The sequence below is a fragment of the Scyliorhinus torazame genome, chromosome 5 (assembly GCF_047496885.1).
Source record: "Scyliorhinus torazame isolate Kashiwa2021f chromosome 5, sScyTor2.1, whole genome shotgun sequence".
In the NCBI taxonomy this organism is placed as follows: domain Eukaryota; kingdom Metazoa; phylum Chordata; class Chondrichthyes; order Carcharhiniformes; family Scyliorhinidae; genus Scyliorhinus; species Scyliorhinus torazame.
Window position 1 is genome coordinate 197,674,999 of NC_092711.1, and position 18,267 is coordinate 197,693,265.

At 48.3% G+C, this 18,267-nt stretch overlaps 1 protein-coding gene across 4 annotated transcripts in view; it reads left to right on the forward strand.

Annotated features, from left to right (window-relative positions):
• LOC140420865 (gamma-aminobutyric acid receptor subunit gamma-4-like) overlaps positions 1-18,267 on the forward strand; it is a 559,891-nt gene that overhangs the window by 306,386 nt on the left and 235,238 nt on the right. For all 4 annotated transcript variants that reach the window (XR_011946626.1, XM_072504962.1, XM_072504961.1 and 1 more), the window contains exon 3: positions 5,539-5,606. Coding sequence is in view for 3 of the 4 variants with exons in the window: in XM_072504962.1 (XP_072361063.1) it covers positions 5,539-5,606 (68 nt within the window). In the remaining variant the exon portion in view is untranslated. The remainder of the gene's footprint in view (positions 1-5,538; positions 5,607-18,267) is intronic.

Below are 18,267 nucleotides of genomic sequence, written 5' to 3' on the forward strand. Positions count from 1 at the left end.
AAATGGAATATAACCCTGAAAAGTGTGAGGTGATCCATTTTGGAAGGACAAACAAAGCAAGGGAATTAACAGTAGGATGCTAGGAAGAGGACCAGAGGGACCTTTGTGTGCATGTCCATAGGTCACTGAAGGCAGCAGGACAGGTACATAAGGTGGTTAAGCAGGCATATGGGGTGCGTGCCTTTATCAGCCGATGTATAGAATATAAGAGCAGGGAAATTATGAAGGAGCTTTAGAAAATGTTTGCTGGCCACAGCTAGAGTACTGTGTGAAATTCTGGTCACCACACTGTAGGAAGGATGTGATTGCACTAGAAAGGGTGCAGAGGAGATTCACCAACATGTTGCCTGGGGTGGAGCATTTCAACTATGAACGGAGCCGAGCTCGGCTGGGATTGTTCTCCTTAGAGCAGAGAAGTTTAAGGGGGAACCTAATTGAGGTGTACAAAATTATGAGAGATACAAATAGGGTGGCTAGGAAGAAACTGTTCTCCTTGGTAGTGGGGCCAATAACCATAGAATTAAGGTAATGGGCAGGAAATTTACAGAGAATTTGGGGAAAAATATTTTCACCCAGAGGGTGGTGGGAATCTGGAACGCAGGTAGAGTCAGGAAACTGCATAACATTTGTTACAATCCTGGGTGCATGCGCAATCAATTCCAGCTCCACAGACCCCAGAGTCCCAACAAGTGAATTAATCAATAATTTTTATATTTTATTGAGGTCTTTGACCCTCAATTGCTTCATGGCTTACAGGCATCAGATTTGTCAGTAAAACACAAAATAATTGTTTATTTAAAACAAGGGAAGAGTTACATAAGAACATAAGAACTAGGAGCAGGAGTAGGCCATCTGGCCCCTCGAGCCTGCTCCACCATTCAATGAGATCATGGTTGATCATTTGTGGACTCAGCTCCACTTTCCGGCCCGAACACCATAACCCTTAATCCCTTTATTCTTCAAAAAACTATCTATCTTTATCTTAAAAACATTTAATGAAGGAACCGCTACTGCTTCACTGGGCAAGGAATTCCATAGATTTACATCCCTTTGGGTGAAGAAGTTCCTCCTAAACCTACTTCCCCTTATTTTGAGGCTATGCCCCCTAGTTCTACTTTCACCCGCCAGTGGAAACAACCTACCCGCATCTATCCTATCTATTCCCTTCATAATTTTATATGTTTCTATAAGATCCCCCCTCATCCTTCTAAATTCCAATGAGTACAGTCTCAGTCTACTCAACCTCTCCTCGTAATCCAACCCCTTCAGCTCTGGGATTAACCTAGTGAATCTCCTCTGCACACCCTCCAGTGCCAGTACGTCCTTTCTCAAGTAAGGAGACCAAAACTGAACACAATACTCCAGGTGTGGCCTCACTAACACCTTATACAATTGCAGCATAACCTCCCTAGTCTTAAACTCCATCCCTCTAGCAATGAAGGACAAAATTCCATTTGCCTTCTTAATCACCTGTTGCACCTGTAAACCAACTTTTTGCGACTCATGCACTAGCGCACCCAGGTCTCTCTGCACAGCAGCATGTTTTAATATTTTATCATTTAAATAATAATCCCTTTTGCTGTATTCCTACCAAACATGTAATGGTGATAATAGAACAACGGTCTGCTAATCTATTTACTCACCTAACACCTTCTCACCCTCCAGCCACATACGCAAGACAGGCACACTGTGGGGAAGGTGAAGAATTAAAATAATGGAGATTAAAAGGGATGAGAGATGAGAATCTTCGCTGCTAAGGTAGTGGTCTTTGTAGGCGGTGATGTTCTCAGGATGCACGGTTCTCCTGTTTGTTTGAAATTATGCCCGCTGGTTCTAGACCCCCCAGTGTGTCAGTATGTCACAGTAAAAAGCTCCGAACACAAACATTAAAGGAGAAACTATGAAGATCAGGCACCATCTAAGAAATTGAAGAAAAAAAGTTAACGTAACATTCTTGGGATAAATTACAGGATCAAATGGAATCTATTGGGGTGTGGGTATTATGGTTAATGGGCACAAAATAAACTTCAAATTAGACACTGGAGCAAAGTTTCAATTCTTTTAGACACAACAATGGCTGAAGCCAGAGTTCTGCCAGCCATTGACAGTAAGATTCCAGTGTCCACATATCAAGACCAGTTTAAATGAAGTACATCGAGGTAAATCTGTAACGTGACAGGAGCGTAGACTCTGACACCCAGAACTACTCAGAATCATGGCGGTCAGGTCCGATGTATACGATTGACCTTCAAATTTATATGGAGGAGAAAGAGAGTAGATGGAGATAAATGGTTTTCAGGTGGAAACATTACTATTTGTTGGAAGAAAAAGGAGTGGGTGGCTGACATGATGAGGGCCGGGGAGTTGTGAACCAGGTTTGAGTACGGGCCAAATGCGGGCAAGTGGGACTATCTTAGTGATAGAAACTGGGCAGCATGGCCGAAGGGCCTGTTTCAAAGCTGTAAACATCTGAGTTCCGCAGTCCTGCCACATCCAGGAAAGTTTTCCGCAAGTAACTGACCTCCTGACCCTCCAAAGCCGTCCATCAGCTGCAAGGCATAAGTCAGGCATGCGATGGAATACTCTCCACTTTCCTGGATGAGTGCAGCTCCAACAACACCCAGGAAGCTCAACACCATCCAGGACAAAGCAGCCTTCTTCATTGGCACCTCATCCACCACATTAAATGTTCACTCCCCCCACTACTGACGAACAGTGGTAACAGCGTGTACCGTCTACAAGATGCACTGCAGGAACTCACCAAGGTTCCTTCAACAACACCTTCCAAACCCAAGGCCTCCATTAGCTACATCCTTTAAAGAAGGAAATCCGCATCCTTATCTGGCCCGGCCTACATGTGTCCAGATCCATAGCAATGTTGTGGACTCTTAACTGCCCCCTGAAATAGCCGAGCAAGCCATTCAGTTCACGGGCAATTAGGGATGGCCAATAAATTCGGGCCTAGTCAGTGACACCAACAGCCCATGAATAAAAATAAAACCTAGAAGAACAAAGGCAGCACACCCATGGGAACACCACCGCCTGGAGGCTCCTCTCCAAGTCACACACAAGCCTGATATAGAAATATAGAATTAAGACCATTGAATTCCTACAATGCAGATGGACGTCATTCGGCCCATCGAGTTAACACTGACCCTCTGAAAGAACACCCCACGCAAGGTCACTGCCCCACCTCAGCCCCGTAACCCCACCTAACCTGCACATCTTTGGACACTAAGGGGCAATTTAGCATGGCCAATCCATCTAACCTGCATATTTTGGACTGTGGGAGGAATCTGGAGCACCTGGAGGAAACCCAAGGAGACACCTATATCGCTGTTCCTTCACTGCCCCTGGGACAAAATCCTGGAACTCCTTTCCTAACAATTGCGGATGTATTTACATCACATGGACTGCAGTGGTTCAAGAAGGCAGCTTACCACCACCTTCTCAAGGGCAATTAAGGATGGTCAATAAATGCTGGCCTAGCCAGTGAAGCTCACATCACATGAAAGAATTTAAAAATTGAATGGGGTAGTGTTTATAGAAGTGATGGTGAATCGTACAGTGTGGGAGGCAATTAGACTGTGCGGAAGGTGGTTTTACACAGTGTGTGTCATAATATACACCCATGCACATCATGAGGTAAAAGCTGGCAGTGACAGACACCCAAATGAGCCAATCAACATACAGAACAGAACACGACCAATCACCAGACAGAACACCAGAGGGGGGCTTTCAACTATAAAACACACGAGGCATCAGCACTCTGCCTCTTTCCACTGGTGACAACTGTAGTGACAGTCAGGGTGTACAAATCATTCAACACCTTCTACGCGTGGATCAGAGATACCCTGGTCTAGATAGTTAATGTTAGTTTACTTAGAGTAGTAGAGAGTCAACCCACAGGCACTGTGTGCTTCGTTACTGAAGTTCAATAAATCTTATTGAACCAACGCCTACGTTTGGTGTATGCTTTATCATTTAACTGCATCGTGTTGCAGTCCGTGTTACCCCAGGTTGAACAACACGACAGTGTGATGGAAATCGGACAGTGGATGGTAGTGGAAACCTCTGTTGAGGGGCAGCATGGTGGCACAGTGGTTAGCAGTGCTGCCTCACAGTGCCAGGGACCCAGTTCATTTCCAACCATGGATCACTGTATGTGTGGAGTATGTACGTTCTCCCCGTGTCTGCATGGGTTTCCTCCGGGTGCTCCATTTCCTCCCACAGTCCAAAGATGCGCAGGTTAGGTGGATTGACCATGATAAATTGCCCTTAATTTCCAGAAATTTGCAGGTTAGGTTATGGGGTTACAGGGATAGAGCGGAGTGGACAGGGGTAGAATGCTCTTTTGAAGGGTCGGTGCAGACTCGATGGGTCAAATGGCCTCCTCTGCACTGTAGGGCTTCTATGATTCTATGATCAGCCGATCCTATGTCTCACATTAAGGTAACTCCAGCTGACCTTTCCTTGTAATCCACACATTTTGAAATCACCTATGGTTCCGTGCTTATCTCCTTTTACCTGTCGGCTTTCCCAGACTTCCTAAAAATCCAACACTCAGACACGTATCCTCCTTCAAGATTTCAGCCAACTGCTCCCCACCCCACCCCCAACAACCTCAGCTCGCCCCCCCCCCAAGAAGTTAACGCATTTTACCTCCCATTCCCTAGAGATTAAATTAACCCCCAAATTTCTGAAATGAAGATGGAGCAAGTAAGCAGCGGTAGTAAGATGGGGATTTAAAGCTGCAAACAAGCAGAAAAGAAAAGTTCCAATGACTATAGGAATATAAATCAAACAGCGAGTAGGCAGCTTAGATTGGAAAGCAAGAGAAAAAGAAAATGATGTGTGGGCTGGAATCTGAAGGTGAAGGTATCTTTGAATTTAGTGAATGGTGGAGCTGGTTCAAGGGGCTGGCTGGCCTCCTCATGCTCCTAATCATCCCAATCATTCATCAAACAAAACCTTTCCCTTCAATCCCAAAGAGGACTCAAGTAAATAACTTGCATTTTAAAAGAACCACTCACATCCTCATGGTAGCCAAAGCCTCTTATAGCCCATTATATGTTCTTGAAGTATGGGCTTTGCAAGCGAATTCAACAGCTGCTTTGTGCACCGCAAGATCCCACAAATATGTAACGGTAAATGTGACGATGACCAAGTAATCTGTTTCACTCAGTTCGCTGAGGGATACATTTTGACAAGGACAGCAGAAAGAACTCCTCTAATCTTCCTCCCATGGTGCATTTGGGATCATTTACTTCCACCTGAGAGGGCAGGTGAGGCATTGCTTTGAATCTGAAGCTCGGTACCAATGGCAGTACGGCATTGCAATATCTGGCTTGTATGCTCAATCTTCGAGTGGGACATGAATCCGTGACCTTCAAATTCAAAATCAGTTACTGAAATATGTCACTAATTCAAATTAAAAATGGATTTCTGTAATGATCCAAAATCAATATAATGCAGCCATGTTGAAATATAACTGATACATTTGCTAATTGCAGTGCTCAATGTGTTTTTATTTTTCAGTCAAACCAATTGTTATTGACGTGGACATTTATGTGAACAGCATTGGCCCAGTATCTGTTATTCAAATGGTAAGTGAAACATGGCAAAGGTGTGTGGACGCTGTTTATAAGGCATGTTTAACACTCAGCATGAATCAACCAGTATCCAGTGTCTGCTCTGTAATCAGTATGGATCAACCAGTGTCTCCTCTGTACTCAGTGTGGATCAGACAGTGTCCAGTGTCTGCTCAATACTCAGTGAGGATCAGAAAATGTCCAGAGTCTCCTCTGTACTCAGTGTGGACCAGACAGTGTCCAGTGTCTGCTCAGTACTCAGTGTGAATCAGACAGTGTCCAGTGTCTCCTCTGTACTCAGTGTGGATCAGACAGTTTCCAGAGTCTGCTCAATACTCCGTGTGGATCAGACAGTGTCCAGAGTCTTCTCTGTACTCAGTGTGAATCAGACAGTTTCCAGAGTCTGCTCAATACTCAGTGTGGATCAGAAAATGTCCAGAGTCTCCTCTGTACTCAGTGTGGACCAGACAGTGTCCAGTGTCTGCTCAGTACTCAGTGTGAATCAGACAGTGTCCAGTGTCTCCTCTGTACTCAGTGTGGATCAGACAGTGTCCAGTGTCTCCTCTGTACTCAGTGTGGATTAGACAGTGTCCAGTGTCTGCTCAGTACACAGTGTGGATCAGACAGTGCCCAGTGTCTCCTCTGTACTCAGTGTGAATAAGAAAGTGTCCAGTGTCTCCTCTGTACTCAGTGTGAATCAGACAGTTTCCAGAGTCTGCTCAATACTCAGTGTGGATCAGAAAATGTCCAGAGTCTCCTCTGTACTCAGTGTGGACCAGACAGTGTCCAGTGTCTGCTCAGTACTCAGTGTGGATTAGACAGTGTCCAGTGTCTGCTCAGTACACAGTGTGGATCAGACAGTGCCCAGTGTCTCCTCTGTACTCAGTGTGAATAAGAAAGTGTCCAGTGTCTCCTCTGTACTCAGTGTGAATCAGACAGTTTCCCGAGTCTGCTCAATACTCCGTGTGGATCAGACAGTGTCCAGAGTCTTCTCTGTACTCAGTGTGAATCAGACAGTTTCCAGAGTCTGCTCAATACTCAGTGTGGATCAGAAAATGTCCAGAGTCTCCTCTGTACTCAGTGTGGACCAGACAGTGTCCAGTGTCTGCTCAGTACTCAGTGTGAATCAGACAGTGTCCAGTGTCTCCTCTGTACTCAGTGTGGATCAGACAGTGTCCAGTGTCTCCTCTGTACTCAGTGTGGATCAGACAGTGTCCAGTGCCTCCTCTGTACTCAGTGTGGATTAGACAGTGTCCAGTGTCTGCTCAGTACACAGTGTGGATCAGACAGTGCCCAGTGTCTCCTCTGTACTCAGTGTGGATCAGACAGTGTCCAGTGTCTCCTCTGTACTCAGTGTGGATCAGACAGTGCCCAGTGTCTCCTCTGTACTCAGTGTGGATCAGACAGTGCCCAGTGTCTCCTCTGTACTCAGTGTGGATCAGACAGTGCCCAGTGTCTCCTCTGTACTCAGTGTGGATCAGACAGTGTCCAGTGTCTCCTCTAAGCTCAGTGTGGACCAGACAGTGCCCAGTGTCTCCTCTGTACTCAGTGTGGATCAGACAGTGCCCAGTGTCTCCTCTGTACTCAGTGTGGATCAGAGAGTGTCCAGTGTCTCCTCTGTACTCAGTGTGAATCAGACAGTTTCCAGAGTCTGCTCAATACTCAGTGTGGATCATACAGTGTCCAGTGTCTGCTCAGTACTCAGTGTGGATCAGACAGTGTCCAGTGTCTCCTCTGTACTCAGTGTGGATCAGACAATGTCCAGAGTCTCCTTTGTACTCAGTGTGGATCAGACAGTGTCCCCTCTGTACTCAGTGTGAATCAGACAGTTTCCAGAGTCTGCTCAATACTCCGTGTGGATCAGACAGTGTCCAGAGTCTCCTCTGTACTCAGTGTGAATCAGACAGTTTCCAGAGTCTGCTCAATACTCAGTGTGGATCAGAAAATGTCCAGAGTCTCCTCTGTACTCAGTGTGGACCAGACAGTGTCCAGTGTCTGCTCAGTACTCAGTGTGAATCAGACAGTGTCCAGTGTCTCCTCTGTACTCAGTGTGGATCAGACAGTGTCCAGTGTCTCCTCTGTACTCAGTGTGGATCAGACAGTGTCCAGTGTCTCCTCTGTACTCAGTGTGAATCAGACAGTTTCCAGAGTCTGCTCAATACTCAGTGTGAATCAGACAGTGTCCAGTGTCTCCTCTGTACTCCGTGTGGATCAGACAGTGTCCAGAGTCTCCTCTGTACTCAGTGTGGATCAGACAATGTCCAGAGTCTCCTCTGTACTCAGTGTTGATCAGACAGTGTCCCCTCTGTACTCAGTGTGAATCAGACAGTTTCCAGAGTCTGCTCAATACTCAGTGTGGATCAGACAGTGTCCAGTGTCTGCTCTGTACTCAATGTGGATCAGACAGTGTCCAGTGTCTGCTCTGTACTCAGTGTGGATCAGACAGTGTCCAGTGTCTCCTCTGTACTCAGTGTGGACCAGACAGTGCCCAGTCTCTCCTCTGTACTCAGTGTGAATCAGACAGTGTCCAGTGTCTGCACAGTACTCAGTGTGGACCAGACAGTGTCCAGAGTCTCCTCTGTACTCAGTGTGGATCAGACAGTGTCCAGTGTCTCCTCTGTACTCAGTGTGGATCAGACAATGTCCAGAGTCTCCTCTGTACTCAGTGTGGATCAGACAGTGTCCAGTGTCTGCTCAGTACTCAGTGTGGTCAGACAGTGCCCAGTGCCTCCTCTGTACTCAGTGTGGTCAGACAATGTCCAGTGTCTCCTCTGTACTCAGTGTGGATCAGACAGTGTCCAGAGTCTGCTCAGTACTCAGTGTGGATCAGACAGTGTCCAGAGTCTCCTCTGTACTCAGTGTGAATCAGACAGTGCCCAGTGTCTGCTCTGTACTCAATGTGGATCAGACAGTGCTCAGTGTCTGCTCTGTACTCAGTGTGGATCAGACAGTGTCCAGTGTCTGCTCAGTACTCAGTGTGGTCAGACAGTGCCCAGTGCCTCCTCTGTACTCAGTGTGGTCAGACAGTGTCCAGTGGCTCCTCTGTACTCAGTGTGGATCAGACAGTGTCCAGTGTCTGCTCAGTACTCAGTGTGGATCAGACAGTGTCCAGTGTCTCCTCTGTACTCAGTGTGGATCAGACAATGTCCAGAGTCTCCTCTGTACTCAGTGTGGATCAGACAGTGCCCCCTCTGTACTCAGTGTGAATCAGACAGTTTCCAGAGTCTGCTCAATACTCCGTGTGGATCAGACAGTGTCCAGAGTCTCCTCTGTACTCAGTGTGAATCAGACAGTTTCCAGAGTCTGCTCAATACTCAGTGTGGATCAGAAAATGTCCAGAGTCTCCTCTGTACTCAGTGTGGACCAGACAGTGCCCAGTGTCTCCTCTGTACTCAGTGTGGATCAGACAGTGCCCAGTGTCTCCTCTGTACTCAGTGTGAATCAGACAGTTTCCAGAGTCTGCTCAATACTCAGTGTGGATCAGACAGTGTCCAGTGTCTGCTCTGTACTCAATGTGGATCAGACAGTGTCCAGTGTCTGCTCTGTACTCAGTGTGGATCAGACAATGTCCAGTGTCTCCTCTGTACTCAGTGTGGACCAGACAGTGCCCAGTGTCTCCTCTGTACTCAGTGTGAATCAGACAGTGCCCAGTGTCTGCTCTGTACTCAATGTGGATCAGACAATGTCCAGTGTCTGCTCTGTACTCAGTGTGGATCAGACAGTGTCCAGTGTCTCCACTGTACTCAGTGTGGATCAAACAGTGCCCAGTGTCTCCTCTGTACTCAGTGTGGATCAGACAGTGTCCAGTGTCTGCACAGTACTCATTGTGGACCAGACAGTGTCCAGAGTCTCCTCTGTACTCAGTGTGGATCAGACAGTGTCCAGTGTCTCCTCTGTACTCAGTGTGGATCAGACAATGTCCAGAGTCTCCTCTGTACTCAGTGTGGATCAGACAGTGTCCAGTGTCTGCTCAGTACTCAGTGTGGTCAGGCAGTGCCCAGTGCCTCCTCTGTACTCAGTGTGGTCAGACAATGTCCAGTGTCTCCTCTGTACTCAGTGTGGATCAGACAGTGTCCAGAGTCTCCTCTGTACTCAGTGTGAATCAGACAGTGCCCAGTGTCTGCTCTGTACTCAATGTGGATCAGACAGTGTCCAGTGTCTGCTCTGTACTCAGTGTGGATCAGACAGTGTCCAGAGTCTGCTCAGTACTCAGTGTGGATCAGACAGTGTCCAGAGTCTCCTCTGTACTCAGTGTGGATCAGACAGTGTCCAGTGTCTCCTCTGTACTCAGTGGGGATCAGACAATGTCCAGAGTCTCCTCTGTACTCAGTGTGGATCAGACAGTGTCCAGTGTCTGCTCAGTACTCAGTGTGGTCAGACAGTGCCCAGTGCCTCCTCTGTACTCAGTGTGGTCAGACAGTGTCCAGTGGCTCCTCTGTACTCAGTGTGAATCAGACAGGGCCCAGTGTCTCTACTCTGTCCTCAGTGATGGGTACCTCCAAGGAGGTGACCAACAGATTATCACCTTCATCAATCAGTTTAAGGACTGAGCAAGAAACATCTGAACCACAGAGACAAAGGAGGAATTCGGGTCAGAGACAAATAGAGAAAAAAAAAGATTGAATTATCAAATGGAGAATAAGCAACAGAAAAAGGGAAGTATTTTTGAAAATAATGGGCTGGATTCTCCGATCGCCGACGCCGAAATCGCGTTCAGCGATCGGCTGGAGAATCCAGTTTTACACCGGAATCGGGGGGCGGTGCCATTTTTGCAGTCAGAGGGTCATGGGTCTTTGCGACTCTCTTCCTGAGAAGGAACTGGAAGCAGAATATTTTTGAAGCAGAGGTAGATAGATTCTTTGTAAACAAAGGGCGAAGGGTTATCGGGGGTAGGCAGGAATGTGGAGTTGTGGTTACAATCAGATTATCTTTGAATTTATTGAATGGTGGAGCAGGTTCAAGGGGCTGGCTGGCCTCCTCCTGCTCCTAATTCCGATGTTCCCATTTAATGATTTTAAATATCCCTTTTCTAAACCAGACAGATTAAGTGGCAATGCATTAACACATCGTTAAAAAGTGAAGTACATTTGATAGTGAATTAAATTTGAGTTTAACACAGAAATTCAATTTAAAAAGAACAGGCAAGCAGAAGGTGACCTGTCCCTTCCATGGGGCTACCGTCAGATTGAGGGGAATTATCCAGAAATTCATGGGCTACCTCTTTGTCACCACAAATGTGACATTAATAATGGTGATCACTGACGTGTTAAGCACGTTGAGATAACACTGGCTGCAACGGGATGCAGCTATAACTCAAGTAGACTCCAGACCTTGAGTTTAGTTCAACTTGATTTATTGAACTTGTCACACAGTTAGCACAGTTCTATGTGAGTTTGACACTCTGCTAACCTAGCTGTGATTTATCTATCTAGACTGAACCAGACTAGCTCGTCTCCACATGTTGTATGTGTTGTGTGATATGTACACTGGACTCACTCAGTAGATGTCCCTAGTGGAAAGAGGCGGAGTGTGAGTGCCTCGTGCCTTTTATAGTGGGAAACTACCCCCCAAGTGTTCTGCCCTTTGCCCATTAGCTGCCTGTCTGTATCTCATTAAATGCCTGTCAGCATATCATGACATCTCCCACTTTGAAAAGTTACTTCACCTGCAGCCTATGTGAAGGTATTTACATGTGTCGGCTGAGATGCCAATTAAAAAAATATGTACATATGAGAACAGGTGTCTAATGTGCAAAAACAGAACATGGCAAACAAAACAATTGTTCATAAGTCCAGTCTGTGGGGCGTGCGTCTGATTCGGGTCGACCGCCGGAGAGGTGGTGGCGGGGACGACGCTGCCTTGATGGGCGGGGTTGCAGCCAGACTGGTGGCCTTGTGGTTCGAGGTGTCAGGAGGTGGCACAAGAACAGATGGAAACGACGGCGAATATGATTGCGGGCGGACAACTGCGCGCAGGGCCCATCTGTTGCGCCACACAACAGAGCCATCAGCCATACGCACAACGTATGATCGAGGAGCAACCTGTCGGACAACAACCGCTGGAGCTGACCAACCTCCATCAGGCAGCTGGATACAGACCGTATCCGCCGGGAATAGCACAGGCAAATCAATGGCATGAGCATCAAAGCCCTGCTTCTGCTGGTCCCTGAGCTTCTGCACCTTCTGCAGCACCGGGAGGTGATCCAGATCAGGCAAGTGTATGGCTGGAAGTGCCGTTCACAGGTCCCTGTTCATCAGGAGTTGAGCCGGTGACATGCTGGTAGGCAGAGGAGTAGCCCTTAATGCGAGCAGCACGAGGTTGACATCAGATGCCAAATCTGCAGCCTTACAGATGAGCTGCTTTACGATATGCACCCCTTTCTCAACCTTCCCATTGGACTGCGGGTAATGTGGGCTTTAAGTGACGTGATGAAATTGATATAGCTGGGCAAATCTCGACCATTCCTGGCTGCTGAAGCAAGGACCATTGTCACTTATGACAGTGAGGGGAATACCATGCCTGGAGAATGTTTCCTTACAGGCCTTGATGACGGTCCTGGACGTGAGGTCCGAGAGCTTCACAACCTCTGGGCAGTTAGAGAAGTAACTGATTATGAGCGCATAGTCACAACCATTGGTGTGAAAGAGGTCGATGCCCACCTTAGACCACGGGGAGGTCACAATCTTGTGCTGCTGAAGCGTCTCCTTACCCTGTGCTGGCTGGAAGCGTTAACAGGTCGGACAGTTGAGGACCATGTTTGAGATGTCCTGACTGATACCAGGCCAGTAGACAGCTTTCCTGGCTCTGCGCCTACACTTCTCGACACCCAGATGCCCCTCGTGTATCTGCCTGAGCACCAAGCTCTGGAGATTGCGCGGAATAACAATGCGATCCAGCTTTAGGAGGATGCCATCCACCACTGTGAGGTCGTCCTTCACATTGAAGAATTGGGCGCACTTCCCTTTCTGCCAACCAATGGTGAGGTGGCACATGACATGCTGCAGAAGCGGATCCTTGGCTGTCTCATCGCAAATGCGGATCTCCTTCTCATCTGACGCCAGAAGGTTGCTGACCCATAGCTGCACCTGTGCTTCGATCTGCTGGACGAATGCCGGGGGGTCGGCAGGCAAGGTAACGAAGTGGGACAAGGCATCCGCAATGATGAGCTCCTTGCCCGGTGTGTCCACGAGCTCGAAGTCATACCGTCTGAGCTGGAGGAGAATGCGCTGCAGCCGGGGTGTCACGTCATTCAGGTCCTTGTGAATGATGTGGACCAGAGGCCTGTGGTCCGTTTCGACGGTGAACATCGACAGGCCGTACACAAAATTGTGGAACTTGTGGATTCCAGTAAGCAGGCCCAGGCATTCCTTTTCGACCTGGGCGTACCGCTGTTCGGTGGGTGTCATCGCCCGTGATGCGTAGGCAACCGGAACCCAGGAGGTGTCATCGCGCTGGAGCAACACTGCGCCAATGCTGTCCTGGCTCGCATCTGTCGATATCTTGGTCTCCCTGTCAGGATCAAAGAAAGCCAACACAGCTGCAATGGTGAGCTTGACTTTCAGCTCCAACCACTCTGCTTGATGAGCTGCCTGCCACTCAAAGGCAGTGGATTTCTTTACCAGGTGTCTGAGGGTCGTGGTGTGTGATGCTAGATTCGGGTTAAACTTGCCCAGGAAGTTCACCATCCCTAGGAAGCGCAGCAACGCCTTCTTGTCTTCAGTGGTCTTCATGGCTTCGATGGCCATGGCCTTGTCTGTGTCCGGGCTCACACCCTGCTGAGATATCTGGTCACCCAAGAACTTCAGTGCTTTCATGCCAAAAGAGCACTTTGTCCTGTTCTGCTTGAGGCCATTGGCATGTACACAGCGAAATACCTGCTGGAGACGAGAGATGTGCTCTTCGGGGGTAGTGGACCAAATGATAACATCGTCCACATACACACGAACCTCTTTAATGCCCTCCATCATCTGCTCCATGATTCTATGGATGATCTCTGAGGCCGAAACAATGCCGGACGGCATATGATTGTAGCAGTACCTGCCAAACGGTGCGTTGAAGGTGCAGAGTCTTCTGCTGGACTCATCCAGCTGGATTTGCCAGAACCCATGTGATGCGTCCAGCTTTGTGAAAAACTGGGCGTGCACTATTAAACATCATTAAAGGTGCCAATTCTGGGTCATCAGCACAAAGAATAATTTTTGGCTGAAACGTAAGACTGTTATTTAACTAACCGTGATCGCTAAAGTGATAGTTGACTGAGACAACTATTCACTGTCCAGCCTACCTGAAGAACACAAATTCATCATACACAGTCTCTCTCACACACATCAGCTTTGTATTGGCAGTTTTATAATTCTGAGGTTGGAAGGCCAATCAATAAACTACTGTCGACACTTGTTTACAACATTTAACGTTTGACGAGTCTTAGCGCTCCCTCACATAAGCTCGAGCCAGACTAGAGCAGGCTAATACATGGCTTTGAAAGAGACAGGGCAGACTGGTGTGGACTACAATAATGTTTTAAAAGTAATGGGTGGGATTCTCCCCTAACCGGCGTGGCGGGCCATACCAGCGCCGAGGAGTGGTGTGAACCACTCCGGCACCAGGCCGCCCGGAAGGTGCGGAATTCTCCTTCCTCTGTGGCCTGGCCCATGAACGGGGTTTACCGATCGGCGGGTCGGCCTCTCGGGCTGTGGACCTCTTTTGTTCTGTGCCGGCCACTGTAGCCATGTTTCGTCGGGGCCGGCGCAGAGAAGGGAGCCACCACTCATGCGCGCAATCGCGCCGGTCCCACTGCACATGCGCGCGATGGTGCCGGCGCGACCCGCGGCACCCATCTGATGCCAGGATCGGCAGCTGGAGCGGCGAGGGTCGCTCCAGTGCTGTGCTGGCCCACTTTAGGGGTCAGAATCGCTGATCCTGAGGCCATGTTGACGCCGTCGAGAAACGCAATGGCGTTTACGACGGCGTCAACACCTAGCCTCAGAATCAAAGAATCTTGGCCCGTGATTTAGTACCAATCCCCTGCCTTTTCCCCTACCCCTGCACTATTCAAATAATCACCTAATGCCCTCTTAAATGCCTCGATTGAACCTGCCTCAACCACACTTTCAGGCAGTGCATTTCAGACCCGAACCACTGGTATGAAAACACTTTTTATCACATCATATTTGCATCTCAACTAAAAGATGGCATTTTGTTGGTGCTGCGCTCACTGTTCAGGACTCTGGACTGGGATCAACAATTTTCTGACTCCGAGGTGGTAGTGCAGCCTACAGACCCAGGACCTAAGAAAATGCTGGGGAAGCTCAGATGCTCTGGTGGCATCTGTAGAGAAACAGCGTTAACACTAAGATTGATCCATTAACTGTTCAACATGAAATTGTCTGTGCTAAATTGCCCTTAGTGTCCAAGAAGGTTGGGTGGGGTTACTTGGTTACGGGGATAGGGTGGAGGTGTGGGCTTGGGTGTGTGCTCTGTTTCTCTATAGATGCCAAAGGAAAAGATATTACTTTAAAAACCTAATTGTAGTCCACACCAGTCTGCCCTGTCACTTTCAAAGCCATGTATCAGCCTGTTCTAGTCTGTATGACTCTTCTTCAAAGCTGAAGAGAGATCGAAATGTGGTAGACTTTATTTTGTCGGAATATTTTGTTGAAAAAAGGTAAGGGAAATCGTGGAGCATAGAATTATAGAAAGTTATGTGTAGAAGGAGGCCCATCGAGTCTGCACCGACCCTTGGAAAGAGCACCCCACACTTCTGCCCTATCCTCGTAACCGAGTAACCCCACATAACCTTTTTGGACATAAGGGCAATTTAGCATGGTCAATTCACCTAACCTGCACATCTTTGGACTGTGGGAGGACACCAGAGCACCCGGAGGAATCCCACGTTGACACGGGGAGAACATGTGGGCCAGGATTCCCTGAACCCCTGCCAGGTGTGAGAATCACCGGGGGGGGAGGAGCGAGTCCCGCTCCGACGCTCGGTGCCCTATTCTCTGGCGCTGTTTTTCAGGGGCCGGCAGGATTCCCGCCACGCCGGTTGGGGGCCGTTGACAGCCCCCCCTCCCCCGGCGATTCTCCGGGCCCCGATGGGCCAAGTGGCCGTCCAGTTTTGGCCAGTCCTGCCGGCGTGAATTGCTCACCTCACACACGGCGGGACTTGGCAGGTAAGTGTGCGGAGGCGGTCCTGTGGGGAGGACGCAGGGGGGGCCCCACGGTGGCCTGGCCCGCGATTGGGGCCTACCGATCCTGCGGGCGGACTGTTTCTGTGGGGCTCTCTTTTCTCCGTGCCGGGCCCCTGTAGGGCTCCGCCATATTGCCCGGGGGCCGGCGTGGAGAAGAGAACCTCCGGACATGCGCGGAAATACGCCGGCCGTTCCGCACATGCGCAAACTCGCGCCGGCTGGAGCGGCGCCAACCACTTCAGCATCAACCTAGCCCCCGAAAATTTGGAGAATTCCTCACTTTTGGGGGCTGTTGACACCGGAGTGGTTAGCGCCGGTTTTCCCGCCGGCGTGTGGACTTAGTCCCCATAATGGAGAATCCCGCCCATAGACTCCGCACAGACAGTGACCCAAGCCGGGAATTGAACCTAGGACCCTGGAGCTGTGAACCAACTGTGCTAACCACTATGCTACCGTGCTGGCTTGGGTAGGGAGATGGTAGCGATAGGTTAAATACCAAAGATGTCATTAACAAACTGCAAAGAAATGGTAACGGTAGTGTTACGAAAGTGAGCATTGGCCCAGAGTAGGTGAAAACAGCAAAATAAAGGTCAGAAGTGTTTGAAAACAAGAAGATAAAAACAAGATACAAACTGGTACTTGGTGGTGAGAATCAAAATGGAGGACTGAATATGTGGTCTGAAGTCGTTGAACACAATTTTGAGTCCAGAAGGCTGTAAAATGCCCAATGAAAAAATGAGATGCTGTCCCTCAAATTTGTTTTGGACCTCACTGCAACATTGCAGCAGGCCAAGAACAGAAATGAGAGGCAATAACAGAAGATGCTGGACAATCCCAGCAGGTCAGGCAGCATCTATGGAGAGAGAAAGGAGCAACATAGTGAATTGAAATGGCAAGCGGCAGGAATGCCTGCAGACTGGCAAAGATGCTCCACAAAGCAGCAGCCACCTGTGATAATATGGATATTGTATGGGTGGCAAAGGGTTTACAATTTAATGTAAATACTTCTTACCACCAGATGGTGATCAAGAGAGTCACATATATAGATCTATATATATCATGTGACGACCCTCGATTCTGGGAGAATGTGTTTAGGCGTGAGAGAGATTGGTTGTGTATTTGAAAGTTCTGTAGTTAGAGTCATAGCATAGTTTATTTTAGCAACCTTGCACTTCGGAGTACGTTCGAATCTAATTTAAGTAGTGTTGATAAATCAGCTTTGTTAATTTATTTAGCTTGATGTTCTTTGTTCAACACTATGCATTCAAGACATCCAGTCAAGGAAAACAGAGTACATCACACCACCCAGTCCGTGTTCAGGTGTCCCAATGTAGGGGGAGACCACATTGTGAGCAGTGACTAATTTACTAGAAATACAAGTAACCACTGCTCCATCTAAAAGTGTGTTTGTGTCTATTTCAATATGCGGGGTGTGTTCCTGTTAATTTTGGGAGCTGGCTTTTACTGTGATGTCAGAAGATTTTTTACTGCTTATTTCTGTGAAGAAAATCACTTGAGTGGGACCTTGTCAACCTTGCTGGGGAAGCTCATTCCCCGTTCTGTTAACTTCAGCACAATCCCCGTACAAATTCACCCATCCACCTCTTATCTCCTTATCTCAGCTATTCAGTCAGATCCTCCTTTTTCCGCTTAACAAGGTTGGAGCCTGTGGTCGCAGCTGTCTCTGTGATGTTAGTGTCGATTTTCCATCGCTTCACAGCTGATAACAGTTGATCTGTCATTAACTCTGTGGCCAATTCACGGATGAAAGTGAAAACTGTAATAGGACGATATATTATGGTCCAATATTATGAAATGATTGAATAGAGTTTGCCAATGGTGTACTTTCCGGTAGGAATCTTTATCTTTAGGTTCCCTGACCTAAAGGACATTAATGAAGTTTTAACATCATCTGACAGTTTCATAGTGTTGCCTTCTTTACTTTGAGGTGAGCCACAAGCTGTTTCTTCTTTCGACCAAATGACCACACAACCAATATGTTAGCTCAAAAACACAGTTTATTAATAACACAAGACTTGTATCTCTATGCAATAACACATGCGGCTCCATACTAAACTACATTTAACGACTAAGATGACCTTTACTTAACTTCGAGGGACTGACACTGTGCGAGATAAAGCCTTTATCCAGGTCCACCTGGTCGGTTTGGAAGTTGTTAAGTTCGTCTCAGCTGGGCTCGTCCTTCAGGAATGGTCGCGGGTTCTTGAACTTGGTTGTTCTGCTGCAGTTGGTCGCACACAGGCCGGTCCCAAAAGAGGGGCGTCATTCTCCGACCCCCCGCCGGGTCGGAGAATGGCCGTTGGCCGCCGTGAATCCCGCCCCCGCCCCCGCCGAAGTCTCCACTCCCGGAGATTGGGCGGGGGCGGGAATCCGGCCGCGCCGGTTGGCGGGACCCCCCGCTGGATTCTCCGGCCCGGATGGGCCGAAGTCCCGCCCAGGAATTGCCTGTCCCGCCGACGTAAATC